Below are 22493 nucleotides of genomic sequence, written 5' to 3' on the forward strand. Positions count from 1 at the left end.
TAGATTTTTTTGAGGCTACTTCCTTGAAAATTTCCTGCAAAGCAAACTGAAAAGTCAGTCATGCTATTTCCTACCTGGTCCTCATCATTCAGCAGTTTTGTCAGTTCAGGGATTGCGCGTGTGGCAAGTTCTGCGTCATCTTGGTAGTTAATCAAATTTACAACTGCATGTTTCAGCATCTGTGATGGTTCAGCCAAGCGCTGGACATTAGTGGGATGAGCTGCATCAAACTGTGTAGATGGGATCTGCATACCCTCATCTAATGTCTCAGGGAACATAGCAGCTCGTACCCTCTGAGCTCGAGTCATTGCATATTGTCCATCAATATCTGGAAAAAGTAAGTGCAACACTCAGTATCCACAGTTCAGCATTTACCTGATGTTTGCTATCCTAAATAGTAAATTTGATGGAGTGATTTGCACTCTTTTCTTCACCACACCATTTTAAGATATCACACCACACTTACTTTTATAAAAATATTTAATTCTCAAAACTGCATTTGAACTGTGAATAAGGCAATAATATTCTTACCAGCTACTTGTTCTTGAGTGAAGGACTGAGAAAATCCTTGTTCCCACTCGTACAATACTTGGGTCGTATCTACATCTTCTTCTTCAGGATTGCCTTTACCACTCAGAGAAGGAGCCGTGGTAGTGGCACCAGAATGGATTCCAGAGTCCAGGTAAGACTGTTGCTGCCAGTGACTAACAGCTGCCTTTCTGTCTGGCTCCATGGCCATGTCCAACTCCATCAAATCAGCTATAAATATGAAACAGAATAAGCATTACTATATGTTATCTTAATTTTTAAAAAATTTGTCATATGGTCCATTAAAGTATTTTTAGGAATAATGAGAAATCTGAACGACAGCTAATAATAATAGAATGATAGCCAGGATTAGCTCAGTTATGAAATATTCTACATCCTTAGAGACTACCTAATTGTTACGCACTGAATCAGTGGAAGAATGGTTACTGCATCCAGCTCCAGAGGCATTAATCCAGACTAGATTTCTGCTGGTAGCTTGTTTGTTATTACACCAAGCAGTGAGCAGAAAACTGAGCAAAAGGTAGCTTGTTAAGTAAGCAAGGAGAGAGGAAAGCAAGGAGACAGGAAACTCAGCTACACTAACTAGGTTAATGACAACCAAGCAGAGCCCCAAACACTTATGACACAAACCTTGGGTAGCCATTGTCCACGCAGAATTTTCAAAACCGTCGTACAGTATACTTCAGATATCCTAAAAAAGTTAATTAAAAGCCATTAGGACTTAAAAGTTAATTGTTTGAGTTTAATATTCATAAATCACTGGGATGGCAAGCTAAATATCATGGACTATTTTGCAAACAAAAGCCCAAAATACTCTTTTACCATGTAAGGTAGTGAAACACAGACATTAAGTCTCTTCCAGACACCTCAACCAGAGATCCATCATTGCTGAACTTTTAAGTGAGAACTCCTCTTTACAAAGCATAATTACTGAAGGTAATGAAAAAAATCATAAAAGTTCTAATGATGAAAGCCAGGGAGGGGGGGAAAACTATTCAAAATCAGCTGTTCCTTGAATTCCTCCAAAGGTTCTTCTTTTGTTAACCTCTCTCTCTGAAAATTCATATCTATCACTGGGACTTAAATACCTAATTTTCATTAAACAGGTCAGCTGTTTTCTTTTCTGATGTATAAGATGCCACTCAAAATACCTTCAAAAAAACTACAGATTTCAGTGTTTGGACCATAAGAGTAGATTTCAGGCTTTTATTAAAAAGTAAAATAATTTTGCAAATCAAGTTTACAAAACAAAAAATACCTTTATCAGTAAGCTTTTTCAAGTTTAGATTTTAGAGTAATGATTTTATTTTATAAATAACAGTTATTACCCACAGAATGCTATTTTGATCTATATAAAAATATAAATCTTTTCACATATACAAAAATCTTAACATCTAATTTATTTCATCTTTTTTTTTGTATGCTGTATGGTGGGGGTCACATTTCATTCTTTTTCCATGTGAGTATCCCTTTATTGCAGCACCATTTGCTGAATTATTGTGTGTTTGGTTTTTGTTTGTTTGTTTGTTTGGGAAGTGCATGGGCGGCCAGGAATTAAACCCAGTTCTCCAGCATGGCAGGTGAAAATTCTACCACTGAACTACCTTGCACCCCTAATTTGTTTCGGTATGTTGGCTTTATTATGCACTATCCAGGAAAAAGAACGGAATCACACAGGGAACTTTTAAAAATGCGAACAGTTTAAGAGATCATGGCCCCCAGACATTCTTAATGACAAGATTTCCATATTACAAAATCTGCCCCAAAACCAATTCAACGAGCAATACAATTTAACATACTGGGTATTTATCCATGTATAAAAATGTGAAATAAAATATTTAAGTGTGAATTGTGTTTTCTATTAAAGTACAAGAAGTTTAAATATATTTTAATTCAGTTGTAAGTTGTTCTCTACAGCCCTACTTTTCCCATGTATTGGAAGCATGCGTTGATTATTCATAAAATCTCTCTTCCAACATTAGATTTTTACACCCACAAATCTCATCTGACACCTAAAACTCACAAGCATTGTATAGTTGTTTGCATCCACTCTAGAAATAATTGACAATTTATAGAAATGAGGTAATTCTTGTCACAGGATCTTAAGATATTTTAAAGTAATTTACTAATTAGGATTATGTGTTTATATGTTTTGACTCAGTAAGACTAGAACAGGACATAGAAATTTTCATTTTTAATGAACATACTAGGGTACAATTCAAGGATACAGTAACTGATGTGCAGACTACACTCTGAGAAATAGCATGCTAGAAGGAGGAACCCAGGTCCCTTCTGTTCTCATGCTGTGCTTTAGCTTGTATCTTTTGCCTATCTTTGTGAGTGGCTCTTTGACCACTTTTCCACTGGCTCTGGAAAATGGGTTTTCCCACTCCAACTCCAAATTATCATTCTGGAAAAAGAGACTTAAAACATGCTCTGAACTGAGCTCTACCTTTGGCCAATACCAAAGGGCTCGTTATCCTGTACACTATGTAGCTTTTTAAGAAGTACTTTGATATATTTTCCTTGAGGAAAAAAATATTTTATGGAATCATTTCCTTGTTGCTGCAAAGGCAAAACATTTTAGCCATGTTACTGAGTAATATCTGTTTATACAGGTTGACCTGGTAACTTGAACATGATTTATAATAAGTCTATGGAGAAAACCAAGTTCATGCTCTAAGCTCACAATATCAATTTATTTGTTGGGGATTTCTCAACACCATATTGTTACAACACTTTAAAATTTATGCAACACACATAAAAATTCTTGCTCCTCACTTCAACTCTGTGAAGAAAGGGAGGGCAAGTATCTATCAGCAGTTAAGGGAAGTACAAAGTAGGGGGTGAAATGGAGCTCTACACAAGCAACAAGTATATATAACCTCCACTGCACCACTCTGCAGACAAAGCCAAATTTAGCAAAAATCAGAAAACTGTTCACTAGAGAAAGAGAATAGACTATCCAGTGAGAAATAGGGCAGAATCTTGGGAAGCTGGTACCCTAAAGGAAAAGTTTTCTTACTCTGAGCAAAGCCTGCAGCCCAAGGGACATCTCTCCTCCACTGCATCCCACCAATCATTAAGGACCCAATTGATGCCAGAGCTCTGACTGAAGGAAGGTTTACCAATTTATTTCAGAAAAAGGAAAAAAAAAAAAAGAAAAAGAAAAATTGACTCCAGAAGAAACAGGACTTAAAAGGGGTAAAGTGGGGAGTGAAATAGAACACTTGAATTTAGTTCAGGAAGACTGAAAAGAATAAATAAAGACAAAAATTTCAACAGAAGCCAAAGATAAGAAAATTGCCTGGAGCATAAAGGAGAAAGACAAAATCTGAGGGAAGACAACAAGGAAGTCAAAACTCCAACTAATAAGATGTTTCAAAAAGAATTATAAGAATCAAAGAAAATGGGGAAAAATCTACTAATTACCAAGCAAGATAAAGGGGGAGAAGGGGATATATGCTTACAAAATGATGAAGTACTAAATGTTTCAAGATGCAAAACTACAGGCTACATTAAAACACTTTGTGTGCTGCCGGCTTCCTCACCACCAGGTGGTAATGGCTAACTTCTCATATGGCTTCCCATCCAGTTTAATGAAGTGGTAGGCACATCCGTCCTGGATTTCATTTTTTATAAAAACATGAAACATATACTTTTGCCAATTATAATATTTTTAACAAATACTTCAAAATTCATCTTGCTATTTCTGATTTAAACCCTATAATGGATTAGAAAAATGCACAGCCTTTATATATATTAATATCTACCTAAATAAAAAGTTCATCCAGATTCATACATTATTCAAAATACCACCACAAGTGATTTTTCCTTCACAATTTCTAACAGGACTACCCAAGCATGCTAGGTTTTATTTATTTATTTTTTTTACTTTTTATTATGAAAATGTTCAAATATACAGACAAATACACAATTGTATAATGAACTCCCCACATAACTGTCACCTATACTTAACAACTGTTAATAGCTTACTATATTTATGCCTTTTGGCACAATCCTTTTAAATTATCTTACCTCAAATTTTAAAACATTTAAGTACTTTTAACTGGGAGTAACTTTGCTACATAAAAGTAAATATATTATAAAACCATATTTTTATACTGGTAGTTCATGCTAACAAGTCACCTTCACAATAATCTGTACTGAAAGAACCAGAGTCGACTGTTCTTTTCTGTTTTAAAGTAACAAAAATTCTCCATTACAGGACCTTGACAGTTAAGTTTTTTTTTTTTCATATAGATTCGGGGATTTTAAAAAGTTCTCAGTAAAATTAAATTTATAAATCTAAGAATATATGTGCATTTTATTATAAAATGTGCTAAATTAGCTATATATATACCATTCCTTCAAATCTTCTTGTTTTAGCATTTTTCCTTCAATACTAAGTTTTAAGTCACAACTCGCTTTAAAGGTTCCTTTCTGCTGTGGATTAAAATGTGTTCTGACTGGAGTCTTCTTGTACTAACCAATAAGAAACAGACACCTAATGACCCTTTTGCTCTCAAAAAACTACTAAAATTAATGTTCTCAATGTTACTTTTAAATATGAGGGTGCAAAAAATGGCCATTAAAAACAGGAAATGATTTTGTGGCTAGGAAAAACTATTCATTCTATTGTCTTTCCCACATCACTCATATATGCTTAGTATAAAATAATATTTCTCTTTATTTCCTCTCTAAGTCAACCATACAGTTAATGACATTTTGACATAACTGATATTGGGTTAAACCTTAACTCATATTTTTTAATATAAAGATATAAAAATCAATCCCTGTGTAGATCCTTTATAAAATATGTTTCTTATCTGTACTGTAACATATTATAATAACGTACTATAATTTAAAAGTATCTCCCAATCTTGGGTATTTTGTTTGTCCTTCTCCATTTTGTCTACTATTCAAACGATGCAACAAACATCTCTGCTTAAAAATAATTCTCTTGGTGTCTTCCAATGCCCTTACCTGCTGCCGTTAGAACTAGAACTACTGTGTTGAAGGGTAAGAACTTTTAAGGTCCTTTATGCAAAGTTATAAATTACTAATGGAGTATAAACTGGTACATTTTTACAGAAGGCACTGTATGAGTGGTTCTGTATGAGTTTACCAAGGCTTTAATAGCATCTCAAACAACTTTTAATAGGTATGTCCATCCCTTCAATGTACATACCACCACCATCCCACCATGCAATTTTTCCAAAATTCTGAGATAGTTTAATGCTTAAATTTTTTTGCAACATGTAGCCATTTGGCTTGCCAGGTGTTTTATGTAGTTTGTTTACATTTTTATACAGTACATGTGTATGTTATATAGAAGAAGCCCCTTGAACAATCATTGATACAGTACATTCAGGGCAATTTTATGTGTATTAGAATATAATTTCAGTATCATAAGATCAACATAATATCCTTCTCATTTATGGTATATTGTTAGTTTTACCATTGAGTAACTTCATACAGAATCTTTAGTCAAAAATAATCTTAAAACAGTCCTTATCCTGCAGGAAAAAAAAAAAGAGAGAATGCTTTAAAACAATCTTTCATTCCACTTGCAAGAACAAGTCACAACAAAAAGTGAACATTGTTTTTCTCCAGTTTATACCAATAAAAGCAACAAAAAAAGACTGATATTTTAAAGCATAGCTATTTCAAAGTATATAATAAATCAGCTTTATCTACAGAGGCACATTTTATAACTTCTGTAATATAATTGTGTACCATTTAAATAAGTAACAACAACACTACATACTGTTTATGTAGTAAAAGTATACATGAATACATACAAGCTTCTCAATAGTAAGGGCAGGTAGGAAAGGGAATAGGTTCGGAAAAGATAGAAAGATGGCTTCAACTCTTTAGCAGTTCATATTTTAAAAATCAAACAAATACAGCAAAAACTGCATTTGTTAATCTGGATGGTGAATACATGGGTATTTTTAATATTATACTCTATACTTTTCACAGCAAAAATAACAATGAATGTAAAATAAAATATCTGTGTACCAGCATTTCAGATAAAATTTAAACCTCAAGTATTATATTAAGAGTATCTTTATATTCTAATCCTTCAAACAATTAAAATGGACTTTTCCAAAAGAAATATCAATATTTTATGTATACTTTTGTGAAAGCTAATAAACCTTAGTAATTAAGCTCCAGTCTCAGCTATGAAAGTACTTTAGAAGATAAAGTACTTTCATGTCTTTGGAAAGGTAAAGTCATAAAAGATAACTAGGCTATAAGTCTATTTTTAAAACCTAAAGACTAACAATATAGGAGGATATGTTTCCATCACATCTTGAACTGAAAATTGTGGTTTTCTCAATTTAACAAAATGGTAATTGGCTGGAATACTTTTAGACTGAAGGAAGACACCAATTAACATATTACAGACACTTTTACCCTCACTTTTAATGAATTTATATCTGATAAAAGCTGGAACAGAAAATAACTCATAGTAACAACAACAAAAAAGAGTAAAATAAGAAACAAAAAAAATTAAAAAAAGAAAATAACTTATAGTTTAAATCTTAACTAAAGTGGCCATAACAATTATTTAAAAAAAAGACCAGTTAGAAAGATATAATCACAGAAAGATTTCATTATAATATCAATATAAACAACACTTTTCTGATGTACAAATAGGATAAAACGGAAAGATATCCTACTCTTGGCAAAAAATTTTGTTCTGTAAAAATATCAGTTTTCCCCCAAAATATCTTATAAATCAAACCTATTCTCCCCCAAATTATCAATTATTTATTTAGGATTGAATATGATTCTCAAATTCACTTAAAATGAAGTGTAAAGACAATAAAAATTCTGAAATAATTATGACCATGGAAAAGTTCTATCAGATTCTGAAAAACACTGTAAATCAATAGCCATAGCAATTGAAGTACTGTTACTGGGAATATAGAAATGGATAAGACTAGATAGGAATCAGGAAAATGCAAAGATATAATGTGGCAATTTACCACAGAAAGGTGGTATTTCAATAAACAGAACTAAAGTTGTTTGCCACTCTAACAAACACTTTCTTTTATCCTTATATCACTATATCAAAATTGACCTTTGACCAAATACAGACAATTTAAGAAAATATGGGTATACAGAAATAAAATCATAGTAAGCAGCAGTTCAATAAGCATGACTTTGAACTCTGACACAAAATGAGAAAAGGGACTAATAATATAATTAGGGGCATATACATAATTCTAAAATTCCAGGCAAAAACCACCATACTGAAGTTATTTAAAAATTATATTGGGCATAAATATGAAACATGTTTAAAAGCTAACATCCATAATACATAAAGAACCATGACAAATCAATAAGAAAAAATTATAATACAGAAAAATTAGGGAAAGGGCCAGAACCAGCATTTCCAGGGTAAAACTGAATGTGGGCACAATACATGTTCAAAACCCATTTACTTTTTGCTTAATTAGATGGGCAAAGATTGATAATAGCCATTGCTGGTAAGGATATTGTTAAACTGGCAGAAACTTTTTGAAGTGCAAAGTGGTGCTCTTCATTTAATATAAGTGTAAATAATCTGACTTAAACATTCCATTTTATAAAAGAAATGTAGTCTGCAGGAATATTCATAGAAGCGTAACAGGAGATATGTACAGTGAAACATTCAAAGAGAAAAAGCTGCAAATTACCCAAATAACTGTCAACAGAGGCAAACAGACAAAAAAATTTGTCCTTTAAATAGAATATATATACTTATCCAGTGAACAATTTTTTTTTTTAGTTTTCTTGGACTTCCAATAAAAGTAAACGAGAGCCAAAGTCATACATCTAGTGAAGCGTACATTCTTTTTAAGTTAAGCAACAAAAACAAGCTAATTTAAAGAGTGAGAAGTGCTGTGAAGAAAATAAGAGTGGGTGAGGAGTAAATGACTCATGAAAATAGAGATATTCCAGAGAAGAGCAGATGATTGGGAAAGGCTTCTTTGAGACTATGACATCTGAGTAGACATAAATAAATTAGGAGCTAGCCCAGTTAAGATGAAGGTAGAACATTCCAGACAGAGAGAACGAGTACAAAGGAAGGAATGAGCTTAGTGTAGCAAAGGTGCTAGAATATCAACAGGGAATCAGAGAGAGAAAGAGAGCATTAGAGATCAGATCAGTAACAATGTAGAAGAAGAAAAAAAATGTACTAGAAGCCATTGGATCTGTGATTTAGGCTTTTTAAATTTCAGCAGCTGCAAGGAAAAAAAAAAAAAAAACTGGGAGAGGCAAAAGCAAAGCAAGGAGACAAGTTAGGAGGCTACTCTAAATGTCCAGATGAGAGGTGATTGTGGTTGACTATTATGTAGCCATTAGAAAAAAAGAAAAACTTCTACAAAGAGAAAATGTTTAACATGGATCACATATGCAAAGCAAGTTGCAAAATCAAACGTATAGAATACATTATTATTGTAACTTAATAAATTGAAATTTTCATTCATTTTTAGTTCTTATTCTATTAGAATGGCAGTAGTCTAAGAACTAATTGCATTACAAAATGTTGCCTGATTTCTAATGACTAAGTCATTTAAAGTGTCTTAATATCATTTACAGCATAATTTTAGGATATTGTCTTGTGATAGTAATTTTACCCTTGACATACTTACCAAGGTAGCATAATTAAATTCATCTTAACTTCAGTTCTGAACCTAGTGTTAGTTCACTGAATCTTTCCAGCAATCTTGTAATATAAACAGACACCTTTCCCCCAATTATCACATGAGAATACTGACTACAGCAGTTAATACAAAAACGAAGCTAATAAAATACTCAAAATTCAAATCCAAGTCTGTTTACCTCATAGGGGGTACCTTTCAAATCAAATAATATTTTCTACTCCCTCCCCAAAGTTTTATAGACAAGTAATACCTGATATTTAATTATACAGACATACTGAAAAGAAGGGTTAGCAATATAAGAGTTTTTAAAAAGTTTTTAAAGAGCCACATTCTTTGAATAGTGACCACAGGCTATATTTCTAAGATGTGACTCATTACATGCTCCAAATTTGACTTTATGTCTACAGATAACACTACTGCTTACAAGAAAATGCAGAATTTTTAAATATGGTATATCATGCCAAAGAAATAGGAGATTTTATGTCAGGGAAATTTCTAAATGCTAATCTCTAAATTCAGGCTACAGGTAGAATTAATGGCAGGGATATGAAGACCCCCAGAAACCTGTTAGTGTATTGATGTATATTATAGTGATAACATCTTTTTCTACTTGTTAGAAGTTGCCCTACCTCACCACAGCAACATTCCGAACTCAAACAAAAAACAAACAAACAAAAAAACAACAAAATAAAAACCCCCAATGAATGTCCTCTGTGAAAGCTGGGTCTCTCTTTAGTTATTTACTGTTTCCAAAGTGCTTAGCACAGAGAAATAGCAAATACATAGAGACAAAAAGTAGATTAGACGCTACCAAGGGACTGGGGGAGATGGGGAAAGAGGAGTTGTCGCTTAGTGAATTGTTTAAATTTTTTGGAAACTTTTAAATGAAAACAAAAAGACAGTACTTAAAACATATTAAGTTCTTAAATACCCGATGGACTGAATGATGGGCCAATAAAATAAAATGTTAAAAAGTGGACAGCAGAACAAATAAAATGTTAACACAGAGGCCTGGATAGCCAACAACAATTACACATAACCTAAAAGATTTAAATGCTTTCAGGAACTGAAGGATTCATTTATGAAGAACATGCATCATCTAGAACAGGGATCAATAAACTTTTTCTGTGAAGGGACAGACAGTAAATATTTTCGGCTTTGTGGACCACAGCTCTGTTTCAAGTACTTGGCTGTGCTGTTATAATGTAAAAGCAGTCAAAGACAACAGGTACATAAATAAGCATGCCTCTGTTCCAATAAAACTTAATTCATGGACACAGATTTGCATTCCATATAATTTTCAGGTGCCATGAAATATTATTTTGATCTTTTTTTCAGCCATTTAAAAATGTGAAAACCATTCTTAGTTCAAAGGCTGTACAAAAACAGGTGGGTAGTCATTTGTCAACCCCTGCTGTATTTACTACATATTTTCACTGAGAACAAACCAAAGGCAAATAAGTTTACATTTTAATTAAGCATTAAGTCTTAATGTGAAGATCTGTAAAAGAAAGGGTTAAGTAGGTTAACAGGTTAGTAAGAATGTGTCACACAATTTTTTCTCATAGGTATCTTCAAAAAACTGGTTGTGAAACTGGACCGATGTATAAAGCCACATCAAGACCATTTATTTGGGGAAAAAATATGCCTGGCCATTAAAACCAGGTACATATTAAGCTAGAATTCAACCTTAGAACATGCATACCTTTCTATCGTTTACATGATAAAAGATCACCAAGTCTGTCTGAAGCTCCCCTTGGGAAACCAGGCCCTACCAATGATTCTTAATCAATGGTGTTCATCATATGTCTCTGGAACTTTGAAAAATAATGGCTGGGATCCATCTCCATTAGTTTTCTCTTCATTGCGACTATTACACCTTTTTTGTTTCTTCTCAAACCTGCAGTGCCTTCTCCCATCCTCACTCTCAGCCAGTAGCCTTCCTTTCTATTTTATTAAGAATTCTGAATAATTGGAAGTACTCCTAAAGTTCCCATATCTCTATGACTGTGCCCTTTATCCTCTGACAGAACAGAAGGACTGTAGAACAGCAGTATTCCACGATAATATCAATCAGTTCATTTGTACATTACATCCTATCCCCTCTTGCTTTTGAAGATATTACCCTGGCATCTACCCTCTCACACATTACTGTTTCTTTTTTTCCTTCACTACTCATTCTTCCCATGGCACAAAAACATGCTATTATTTATCTTTTTAAAAAAGAAAACTCTTTTTACAAACCACCCCATCTCTGCCTTTCTTTACAGCAAAAGCCCATGAAACCATTGCCTGTCTAAATGCTCTCTCCCCTTTTCTTTTTAACTCACAAGAAATCAGGCTTTTTATCCCTGCCAGTGACCACCATGTTATAAATTCCCAGTCCCCATTTCACTTAACCTATTAGCATTTGGCACAGTGGCTTCAGTTGTTTGAAACACTTTGATTTAGCTTCCAGATTACCATATCTTCTTCCTACTCCACTCACTGTTCCTTCTTAGTATCCTTTGCGTTTTTACCTCCTCTCTCCAACCTGTCTATTGGAAGTGGCTGAAGCTTAGTTCTGAATCTCTCCTTTTTTTACTGTCTATATCCATTCATCCCAGTCTCCTAGCTTTAAGCAGATGGTAATTACATTTATTTGCTGCTGACTTCCAAATTTATATCTTTAGCCTGGTTTCTTTCTTGAACTCTAGATCCTGATAGTCTACTAATTTTTCAACATTTCAGATGTCTTAGAACCATCTTAAACTTAATATATCTGAAACTGAGCTCCAAGTTCCCCCAAAGCTACTTCTCTTACAGTCTTTCCTAAATGCAACTCTATCTTTCCAGTTACTCAAGCTTAACACCTTGAAATTCTTGACTATCTCCCAAATCCCAAATCCTGTTTGCTCTTCTTCCAAAATATATCCAAAATATAACCATGCCATCTCAAACCTAGATTGCCAGAAAAGCCTTCTAATTGGCCACCATGTTTACAACTTTCTCCCACTTAAGCATATAATGAACACAGTAGCAAGGGTAATGTGCTAGAATATAAGCTCAAGGAGGGCAAGGATTTTAACTAAACATTGCCTAGACTCATAGCTCTTATCCGTAGTGCTGGGGTAGAACCCCTGCATTGTCTTTCACTTGTTTAAGTGTCCTACATGTTGCTGATGCTGCAACCCCCAGCTGAGGACTATAGCTATAGATAAGTCATATGATCCAACTTCAAGTGTAACATTAGCAAGTAACCCAAGTTTAAAAAACTGATTCCACAGAGTAACTCCAGCATTAGCTCTTTGAGCAGCATCTATTCATTAAGACAATACAAATTTTTACCTAATCCTTAGCAGCCATCTGTCGCCCACCATGCTTTTCACGTTTATATTATTCTCCCAAACAGAAAGACATTTCCTGCCTTTGCTTCCGTAGTAATAGGTCTCATAATTGTAAGGCTCTCATATTTAGGAAGAGTAGAATATTACAGTGACAATGAGCCAGAAGCTGAAGTGCCCAAGTAAGAAAAGGAATGATCCAGGAGGATTATTTAGACTACTGAAAGAAAAAGAGGTAGTAAGGTGGTAGAATTTGATGACATGAGAGCCAAAGCTTGAAGTGTTGGAAGAGAAGGGTCAAGAAGAGACAATATGGGACAAAACCAGAAACATTCACCACTGAGAGTGCTACAAGGAAACTAGTATTATCACAAAAGAGTGTCGGTTACAGGCAAATGAAGAAAAAAAATATTTAGAAAATAGACTGAGAACACACAGGACTTGCTGATGACTGTGGGTTCCTGAAGGCACAATGAATGGATTTCAGGAGGTAATAAAAGGTGAGAGATGAGGACCAAAAGAGCAATGGGGATTAGAGTCTAAGAAATAGGAGTTATGCAGAAGACAGAGGGATAAATAAAGGAACAAAGTTCTTGAAAAGTCATGTGGCAGGACCAGCCTCTAATCAGAACGCAATACTTAAACCACTGTAAAATAAAAACAGAATCTTGATACAGATAGACAAGAATGTGAAGGAGTTCCTGTCTATTTTCTGAGTGAGTAGGGGTTATTTCAGGAAAAAAAATTGAAGGTATTAAATAGTTCTCCTGTCTTAGAACTCTCTAGGGTTCTAAAAGCTCTATCGGGATCTGGGATACAATGGCAATAAGGACAACCTTGAGATGTTAGCATACATTCAGAGCACACTCCAAACATGATTAATACGTAACCTTACAAAAAGTTTTACTAATACTCAGCTTCCACTTATCGACAGTCCAATTTAATGATCAAAACTCCGCATCATGAGTGACTCTCAATCTGATATTGCTAGGCTTCTAAAATTTTTAGCATTTTTTTTCTGATTCTATTCCAGAAAGCCTGGCACTGATTCAGAAAAATGGCAAGCAGAATTAAAGCTGGAAATAATGATCTATACAGGGCAACTACCCAATAGAAAATAACATTTTGTTACACAAATGGCTCACAGAGAATATTCACAACTAGAGAAGTTAGAATAGTATGCCTTAATTCACAGAACCATATGGCTTTTCCAAGAGAAATATTAAGTAAGAAAATAATAAAGAATTGGACTTAAAAAAAAAAAAAAAGACAACACACTTCCTAACTCATTCTATGTGGCCAGCATTACCCTGATACCAAAGTCAGATAAAGTCATCATAAGAAAATTAGACCAATATCCCTCATAAATGCAGATGCAAAAATCCTCAACAAAAGATCAGCAAACCAAACCCAACAGCATAGTAAAAGGATAATATACCAAGGCCAAGAGGGATCTATCCAAAGAGTGCAAGGTAGCTCAATATAAGAAAATCAATAAATAAAATATACCACAGTTATCCCTTCCACACTCCAACTTTACCATCGCTGTTAATATATCATGAGTTGGCATAAATGGGAATTTGGGGGGAGTTTTGCAAAAGCTGCAGATAACACACAAAAGCCAGCAGACAACACACAAAGGCTAGAAAGGGGAAAGGTCTACCCATACAAATTTCCAGGACAGCAAAGGCTGGTTTGAAATTAAAACAAAAAACATTTAGCCTACACAATGTAAAAGTAATGAGAGAGGTAGTATCTGTAGATCAAGAGGCAGCTAAAGAGCTACCTGAAACCCTGAAAAATAAAAATTTATGCAGACTTTCCAGATCAGAGCTCCATGCCCCTAACCCTACTGATGTAGAAGGAAAAAACCTGCATTATCATCAGTAATGCTGAAAAGGCAATGGACAAAATCCCAACACTGGTTTGTGATAAAAATATTTTAAAAAACTAGGAATAGAAGGGAAGTTCCTTAACATGAAAGACCCACAGCTAACATCACACTCAATAGTGAAAAAGTGAAAGGAACACTTTCCACCACTGCTATTCAGTAGTGTGTTGGAAGTTCTAGCTAGGGCAATACTTGCTTTCCACCACTGCTATTCAGTAGTGTGCTGGAAGTTCTAGCCAGGGCAATCAGGCAAGAAAAAGAAAGAAAGACAACCAAATCGGAAATAAGGAAGTAAAAGTGTCTCTAAAAATTACAAGATCCTATCTACAGAAAATTCTAAAGAATCCACAAGAAAAGAAATAAACAAATTCAGCCAAGTTGCAAGGTACAAGACAACAGGAATGAACAAAGTGAAACAGAAATTAAGGAAAGAATTCCATTCACAATAATGCATCTAAAAGAATAAAATAACTAGGAATACATTTTATCAAGAAAGTTTATTATCTGTAAACTGAAAACTACAGAACATTGCTGAAGAAAATTAAAGACCTAAATAAGTGGCAAGATATGTGCAGTAGTTAGGTTCAGGTGTCAACTTGGCCAGGTGATAATGCCCAGTATATTCTGTTGCTGTGGACTTAAATCATCAGCATGGGAAATTCATTTATGATTGATTACATCTGTGGTCAGCTAAGGGGCGTGCCTTCCACAATGAGTGATGTTTAATTAGCTGGAGACTTTAAAGAAAAAGGTCAGAAGAGAGCTCAGCAGAAGCTCAACACAGCCCAGTACACCTGAGCTCAGCACTCAGCACCAGCTCAAACCCAGATGTTTTGAAGATGCAGAAAGAAACTGCCCATAAGCCAGGAGAGCAGCAGACATCACCACGTCGTGCCTTCCGTGTGACAAAGAAAGCCAGAGGAAAGCTAGCTGCCTTTCCTCCATGGAATTGTAAATTTCTAACTAAATAAATCCCCTTTATAAAAGCCAGTCCATCTCCGGTGTATTTCATTCCCGCAGCATTCACAAACTAAAATGTGTGTTCATGGATTGAAAGATGTAATATTAAGATGTCAACACTACCCAAAGTTATCTACAGATGCAACACAATCCGTATCAAAATTCCCAGTGTTTGCAGAAATGGAAGAGCTGATACTCAAATTCTTAATATGGAATTCCAAGGGACCCTAAATAGCCAAAACCATTTTGAAAGACAAGAACCAAGTTCGAAGACTCATACTTTCTGATTTTAACTTATTACTGAGTTCAGTAATCAAAACAGTGTGATACTGGCATATGCATAGACATGACCAATGGAACACAATCAAAAGTCCAAAAATAAACCCACAACTTTATGGCAAACTGATTTTCAACAAGGGTGCTGAACACATTCAACGGGGAAGAGAGAAAGGTGCTGGGAAAACTGGCTGTCCACGTGCAAAAAAAAAAAAGATGAACCCCCTACCTCACACCATATACAAAACTCAAAATAGATCAAGGACCTAAATACAGGCATATCTCCTTTATCACACACTGCATATACTGCATTTTTTACAAGCTGAAGGTCTGATGGCAATCCTGCATCAAGCAAGTCTTATCATCATCATTTTTTCCAACAGCACACACTCACTTTGTTATCTATGTATCACATTTTAATTAAGGTATTACAATTAATACCTATGTTTAAGACATAATGCTCTTATACAGTTAACAGACTACAGAATATGTAAACAAAGCTTTTATGAACAGTGGGAAACCAAAATTTTCATATGACTTGCTTTATCATGGTGGTCTGGGACCAAGGCCACAATATCTGAGATATACCTGTAGTAAGAGCTAAAATTATGAAACTCTTAGAAGAATACATGGGAGAAAAACTTGACCTTTGGGTTAGCAATAATTTCTTAGATATGACACTAAAAGCAACAAAAGAAAAACTAGATAAATTGGACTTCATCAAAAATTTTTTTTAAAAACTTTCGTTCATCAATGGTAGTAAAAAACTAAACTTCAAAGAAAATAGAAAGTAGTTAAAGATGGGAGAAAATAATTGCAAACCATGTATCTGATAAGGGTTTAATATCCAAAATCTATAAAGAGCTCCCATACTCGGCAATAAAAAGACAACTTAATTTAAAAATGGGCAAAAGGACTTGGAATATTTCTTCAAAAAAGATATAAAATGACCAATAAATACAGGAAAAGATCAACATCATTAGCCATTAGAGAAATAGGAAATTATAAATTAAAACCAGGAGATATATCACTTCACACCCACAAGGATGGCTATTTAAAAAAAAACCCACCAAAAATACATTTTGAGTAGGATGTGGAAAAAATGCAATTCTCATACCTTATTGGTGGGAATGTAAAATGGCACAGCAATGTAGGAAACAGTTTGGCAGTTTCTATTTAAGTTCCTCATGACCTGGCAATTGTACTCCTAGGTTATTACCCAAAAGAATTGATAAGAGGAACTCAGTTACTTGCACACCAATGTTCATAACAGCATTATTCAAAAGAACCAAAAGGTGGAAAAAACCCAAGCATCTATCAACAAATGATGAATAAATACATGTGGTATATCCATATAGTGGAATATTATTCAGCCATAAAAAGGAATGCAGTTCTGATACATGCTTCAACATGGATGAACCTTGAAACCATTATGCCATGTGAAATAAGTCAGACAAAGAATCTATAACTCTACTTATACGAAATACCTAGTATAAGCAAATTCAAAGAGATAGTAGATCAGGGGTTACCACAGGTAGGGGTGAGGGGGGATGGAGTTACTGCCTAATGGGTATAGCGTTTCTGTTTGAGGAGATAAAAAAGTTTTGGTAATAAATGGTAGTAATGGTAACACAACATTATGAATGTAACTAATACCACTGAACTGAACACTTAAAATGGTTATGATGAGAAATTATTTTATGGATGGTACAATAAATTTTTTTTAAAAACTAAACTTTACAATTGAACAAATGCCAGAAAACTAAGTTTATGAATCAATTTAAAGAATGCTATGTCAGTATATCATGCTATATAACATTTAGTTTTTCTGGTTCTGTATCAAAATGAAGCAGGGGATATAAGTAATGCTCAACATTGCTGCATTTTTTTCAGAGGCTCATAAAGGAATGTAAGGGTCTCTATGTCAGCATATTCTTATACTGTAGGGAAATGGAACTCCACTTAAAAGCTTCCACAGTTAGTTGAAGAATATTTCCAAGAATCCCTTGTTCCTTCCTATGCATGTGGCATTCGTCTAGTATATGGAAAACTTCAAAGACAAACTCATTTTCCCTACACAATTATACTTAGAAAAAAGAAAGAAAAAAAACTCTTGAGTATAGATCTTGAAAACTCTTAAACCTCTTAAATCAGTTTTCTTCATATTAAAATAAAATCATCAGCAGCAAACTACTGCAATGATTTAAGATCATTTTCAAATTGTGTTCCCAACAAACTTTGCAGTAAATCTAACATTTCACATTTTACATGAATACGTACAATGTAGTGAATTTATGTATGTATGCACATATACATTGATATATTATTTCAGCTATCATAAACCTGTTAATAACAGAAGTTTATTAAACAAACCTTAACCTTCAGTTTTTGCATATCTTTTACTACAAGTTAGATCAGATACCAGCATTTAAGATAAGATTCATTAACTACAGATATGATCTGAGGCCATGGGGACCAATGAACTTGAAAGAACTTAAGTAGGTTAAAAATATCATCCTGCCCCAATTTTTTTGTTTAATATGCGCTACAAATCAGTTAAAAGGAAAATATCAGCCCAGAAACATGTAAATTATTAAATTTCAAGTAAAATCATGGGAATATTAGTTTAAGAAATTAAGAGATGAAAATAAATTGGTAAGGAGAAAATAGGAAGTACTATGAAACTGTTTCATCCCAGTATCATCGAGCTGTTCTGCTTGAGTGGCTGAAGCTCAGTTCTGAACCTCTCCTTTTTTTATTGTCTATATCCACTCACTCCAGCCTCTTAGCTTTAAGCAGATGGTATTTACATCTGTTTGCTGTTGACTTCCAAATTTATATCTTTAGCCTGGTTTCTCTACTGAACTCTAGTTTCTAATATTCTACTATTTTTTTCAATGTTTAAAACTGCAGTAGGAAATTTTAAAAGGCCTGTTCAACAAATGCAAAAGATATCAGAAATAGGAAATTTCTGGAATAACAAGAGAAACTGCAGCAGCTCCATGAAAAGTCATTTAGAGGTTGTGGGATAGGAGGCAAGGGCTGAGGCACCTCTAGGAAAAATGTTTCATGAAAAGCTCACCGATCAGTCTTACTTGTATTCTATACTATATCATATAAAAACAATTACTGCCTACAGCACCACTTTCAGATGACATTTTAAAAACCAGTGTTAGCCTATGGTCTGTAATTTTAGACCTGACACAGTTTGCCATTTAAACACGTAGTGCAAAGATGAAACACACAACTTCTCAAGCTGTGGAAATGAAAAACCTTTCCCCAACTGCAAAGATTTTAACCAAAATCTACTCACTTGCCTGCATAAATTTATACTGACCAAAAAGCAGTTTCCCATTAACTTAAGTAAAACTTACACTCAATTAATTTTTATTTATTTAAACTTTGTCTTTAAGTTTTGGATCTAGTTTGAGAGTTAAGTTTAGCTTAGAAATGTAGACTTCAGCTAAATACTAGGACATGATTTAAAAACATCAAAAAATTTCAGGTGGATATAATTGTGTATACACAGTCAGGATTTGCCCACCATTTTAAGGACCTTTACAGGTTAAATTTTGAGACCTCCTTTAAAAATATACTTTTAAAAACTATACTTAAGATGGTCAAGTAACAAAGAAGCTCTGATGTTCTTCCCCCTTTCCTTGAACCAAACCATCTTAATTTTTGGACTTAAAGTGTGGGTTTCCCAGATTTACCAAACGAATGAATGCCTCAGTTGCTTTATGTAAATGTTTACTTTGGGATGGATTAAGTGTTCTATAAAGGATCATATTTGAAATTCATGATATCCAAGCTGACTGAAATGTGGCTGAAATGCTAAAATTGTTTTTAGCAACAAAGTAAGAATTGGAAAGTGCTTTATTTGTACCAGTTGGTTATAGATCAGGAATTTAAAGTCAGGTTCCTAGTAATTACTGAATGTGATCGATACTGTCATTTTCCGTCCATATACTGTTAACTTTTTTATTTCATTTTAACCACATCTGAAGAACAAAGTTAAATAATCTAAACGCTTAACTAAGAATCTTCCATAAAGTGACTAAGTGACTTCCAAAAGTTAATTTAAACTAAGCTTTACTCCCATTACACAACAAACTCTGATATAAGTATTTTCAGAAAAATGTTACTAAAATGAATAGCATTAACTTTCACACAGGGGCCTGGAAAAAAGGCCTTTATTGAAAGTCTTCAAGGTCCTTTAGTTACTAGATCACTACATTTTAGTTTGCATATGCTGACAATTTCTTTTCTGTCTAGTTCCCATTACAGGTATTTCTTGATAATACATAACTGAGTTGAGCACTTACCTATGTTTTACCGTACAAGTAATGCTAGACAAATTGGCAATCCCTTTGTTCATTAGCTCTTTTTGAGAATTTTAGTTTCTATTATTCATCAATGTGGATAAATATTATTTATGATCTTTTGCCACCTAAAATATTGTATTGAGCTTTTTGGTTTTACCATTAAGATATATTGCAGCAGAACTGCTTATTTTAAGTTACCTAAATAAGTATCTCTGTGACCTTGGCTTTTCTTCCACAAATATTGGCTGACATACTGACATTTTCTCAAGCCAACCTTTAACTGGCAGTTTTTGACATGAATAAATTACTCAAGAAGTTAAAAGATTTCTTGATTGAGGCTTTCTTATCACAACTATTGATAAATAAATTCTACACATTATGCTGGATTAAAAAAAATCACAAACATTACACTATATCCACTGGAGGGCACTCAACATGACTAAAGGATGCAATGAAAACAGCCTAACACTACTCTCACTCTGTTGCTACAAGTTTGAGGGAGACTTTGGAGTGGGAGATGTCTCTTAAAAGAAAAAATGTCCACATTAGCCTACTTGAACAAGTTAAAAAAAAGTGGTTAAACCCTGAAAATGGGTTCCTAATATGACTTTCTCTGTTAAGAGCTTCTTTTTCATTAGGGAGAAAGCAAATTATACACATACTTAAAGGATAGTAGGGTTCTAACCTCAACAAATGAATTTAGGTTTCAAACTGAGTTAAGGTGGGTCTTGAATGAAACACCACAGCAATATTAAGAAAACAGAGAAAATAAAGAACTTTCTCTTGAATTTAAGAAATTAAAAAAAAATTTAAAAACTACATGCATTAACTCCTGCTCATTTTCAGGCAACACAAATCACATGCTTACTACTTTCTTTTGTGAAACCTGAAAAGCATACACTTATTTTAGTCTATTAGCCCAGTCATCAGTAACACTCATAATTAAAACAATATTACATTATTTTTTAAAAAAATTTTAAAGCAAAAAAAAAAAAAAGAAAAAAATGTTAAACAACAGTCTGTGAAAGTAGTTAGAACTGAACCTGCAAATCAGAACCCTCCCAATGAGGGTAAAAAAAGGCAATCAAGAAAAAACTCAGAAGCAGTTCCTAGTCTGCGTTTACTATTTACTTTTACAGTATAAAAATGTTTCCACTCAAGCCATTTCAACAATAGATACCATAGTCCCAAACAGAAGAGGGCTACATGAAAACAACTAAGTTAATACAAGTAATGTTTTCAAAAACAATGTTACAAGTTAACATGTACAGCTACAGAATAGTTACCAATAATTTTTATTAGAGGTTTGACCTGCCCTAACTTGTTCATCCTTTCTACCCTGGGTTAGCAATCAAGCATGCTTGTGACCAAGCTGAAAACACAAACTTAAAATTTACCACCTGCTTATCTATAACTAGTATTTGTAACTAATAGACCAGGGAAGAAAATAAAAGTATTTTGTAACTACAGATATATATTGTTTCACTTCAGTCACACAAAAGTTTTGTCAGCATGAAGATATTCATATAAATTTCACAGCTCCTCCCAAGTATATAAGAATGATAGTCCAAGTTTTGAATTCTCCTCGTTCTGGCTGCAACAAAACTTATGCAACATCCTCCTTCCCAAACAGCAACAAAAAAGTTTATTTACATATAGATTTTCTAAGCACCATATCTCAAAATACCTTGAAACTTGTCCCCTTCATGTTATCCTTTCTATCTTGGGGAAAGGGGAACAATTTATGAAAACAAGTATATGGCACTCCATTTACAACAATTTTTACTGCAGTCATCACTAAAAACAGAAAGCTCAAATCACTGTTCAGTAAGTTCTAACACTGGAATGTAAATTTTTCTACATAATGATCTTGGTAAATGAAGCAATCAGATAATTAGTTCAAAAGAAAAAAAAAAAGGAAAACGGATGCTTCTTGACACCTGAACCCTGTTAAATGCTTCATTTTTATTAGCCACTATATGAAAAAACAAAAGTTGGTTACCTCTGAAAACGATTTAAAATAACTGTTTTAGCCTCTGGAAGATTCTCAGGCCTCCGACTCCTTGCGGAGTCTAAATTACATACTATGCTAAGCTTTCTAGCACAGTTCTTTATTTCCTCCCTCAAGGACTTCAGACTTGAATAGTTTGAGCATTCCTTTAATCCTATAGAACAGTCTTCTGCAAGTTTTTCAAGTTCTTCAGTTACTGTTGCAATCACTTTAGGGCCTTGTCCTTGTATGTGGCCTTCAGAACAAAGACTAGGTCAAAATAATGAATATCGGGTACAAAGTAATCAAATTTTGTCTAGTGTGAAAGAACAGTCTATAAAATAAACCCTGACAGAATTTTTTTATACCAAAGATTTTGTGTTTTAAATGTAAAAGTAAAATAGATTTATTACTAAGTTAGTTCAGAATAAGTTTAAACACTCTGAAATACGAAAGTTTCACTAATTTAAGCAAATAATAAACAGCAGCATAATGCAATTAACCTTTCAAGCTATA

The 22493-nt window shown here is 33.8% G+C and overlaps 1 protein-coding gene across 2 annotated transcripts in view; it reads right to left on the minus strand.

Annotated features, from left to right (window-relative positions):
• The window catches only part of CTNNB1 (catenin beta 1), a 37311-nt gene that overhangs the window by 13115 nt on the left and 1703 nt on the right, over nt 1-22493 (minus strand). For both annotated transcript variants that reach the window (XM_077129718.1, XM_077129717.1), the window contains exons 2-4: nt 1180-1240; nt 532-759; nt 75-328 (exon numbers count right to left, since the gene is read on the minus strand). In XM_077129718.1, the coding sequence (XP_076985833.1) occupies nt 75-328; nt 532-759; nt 1180-1192 (495 nt within the window). In that variant the 5' untranslated portion in view covers nt 1193-1240. The remainder of the gene's footprint in view (nt 1-74; nt 329-531; nt 760-1179; nt 1241-22493) is intronic.

Source organism: Tamandua tetradactyla, chromosome 15 (genome assembly GCF_023851605.1).
Source record: "Tamandua tetradactyla isolate mTamTet1 chromosome 15, mTamTet1.pri, whole genome shotgun sequence".
NCBI lineage: Eukaryota > Metazoa > Chordata > Mammalia > Pilosa > Myrmecophagidae > Tamandua > Tamandua tetradactyla.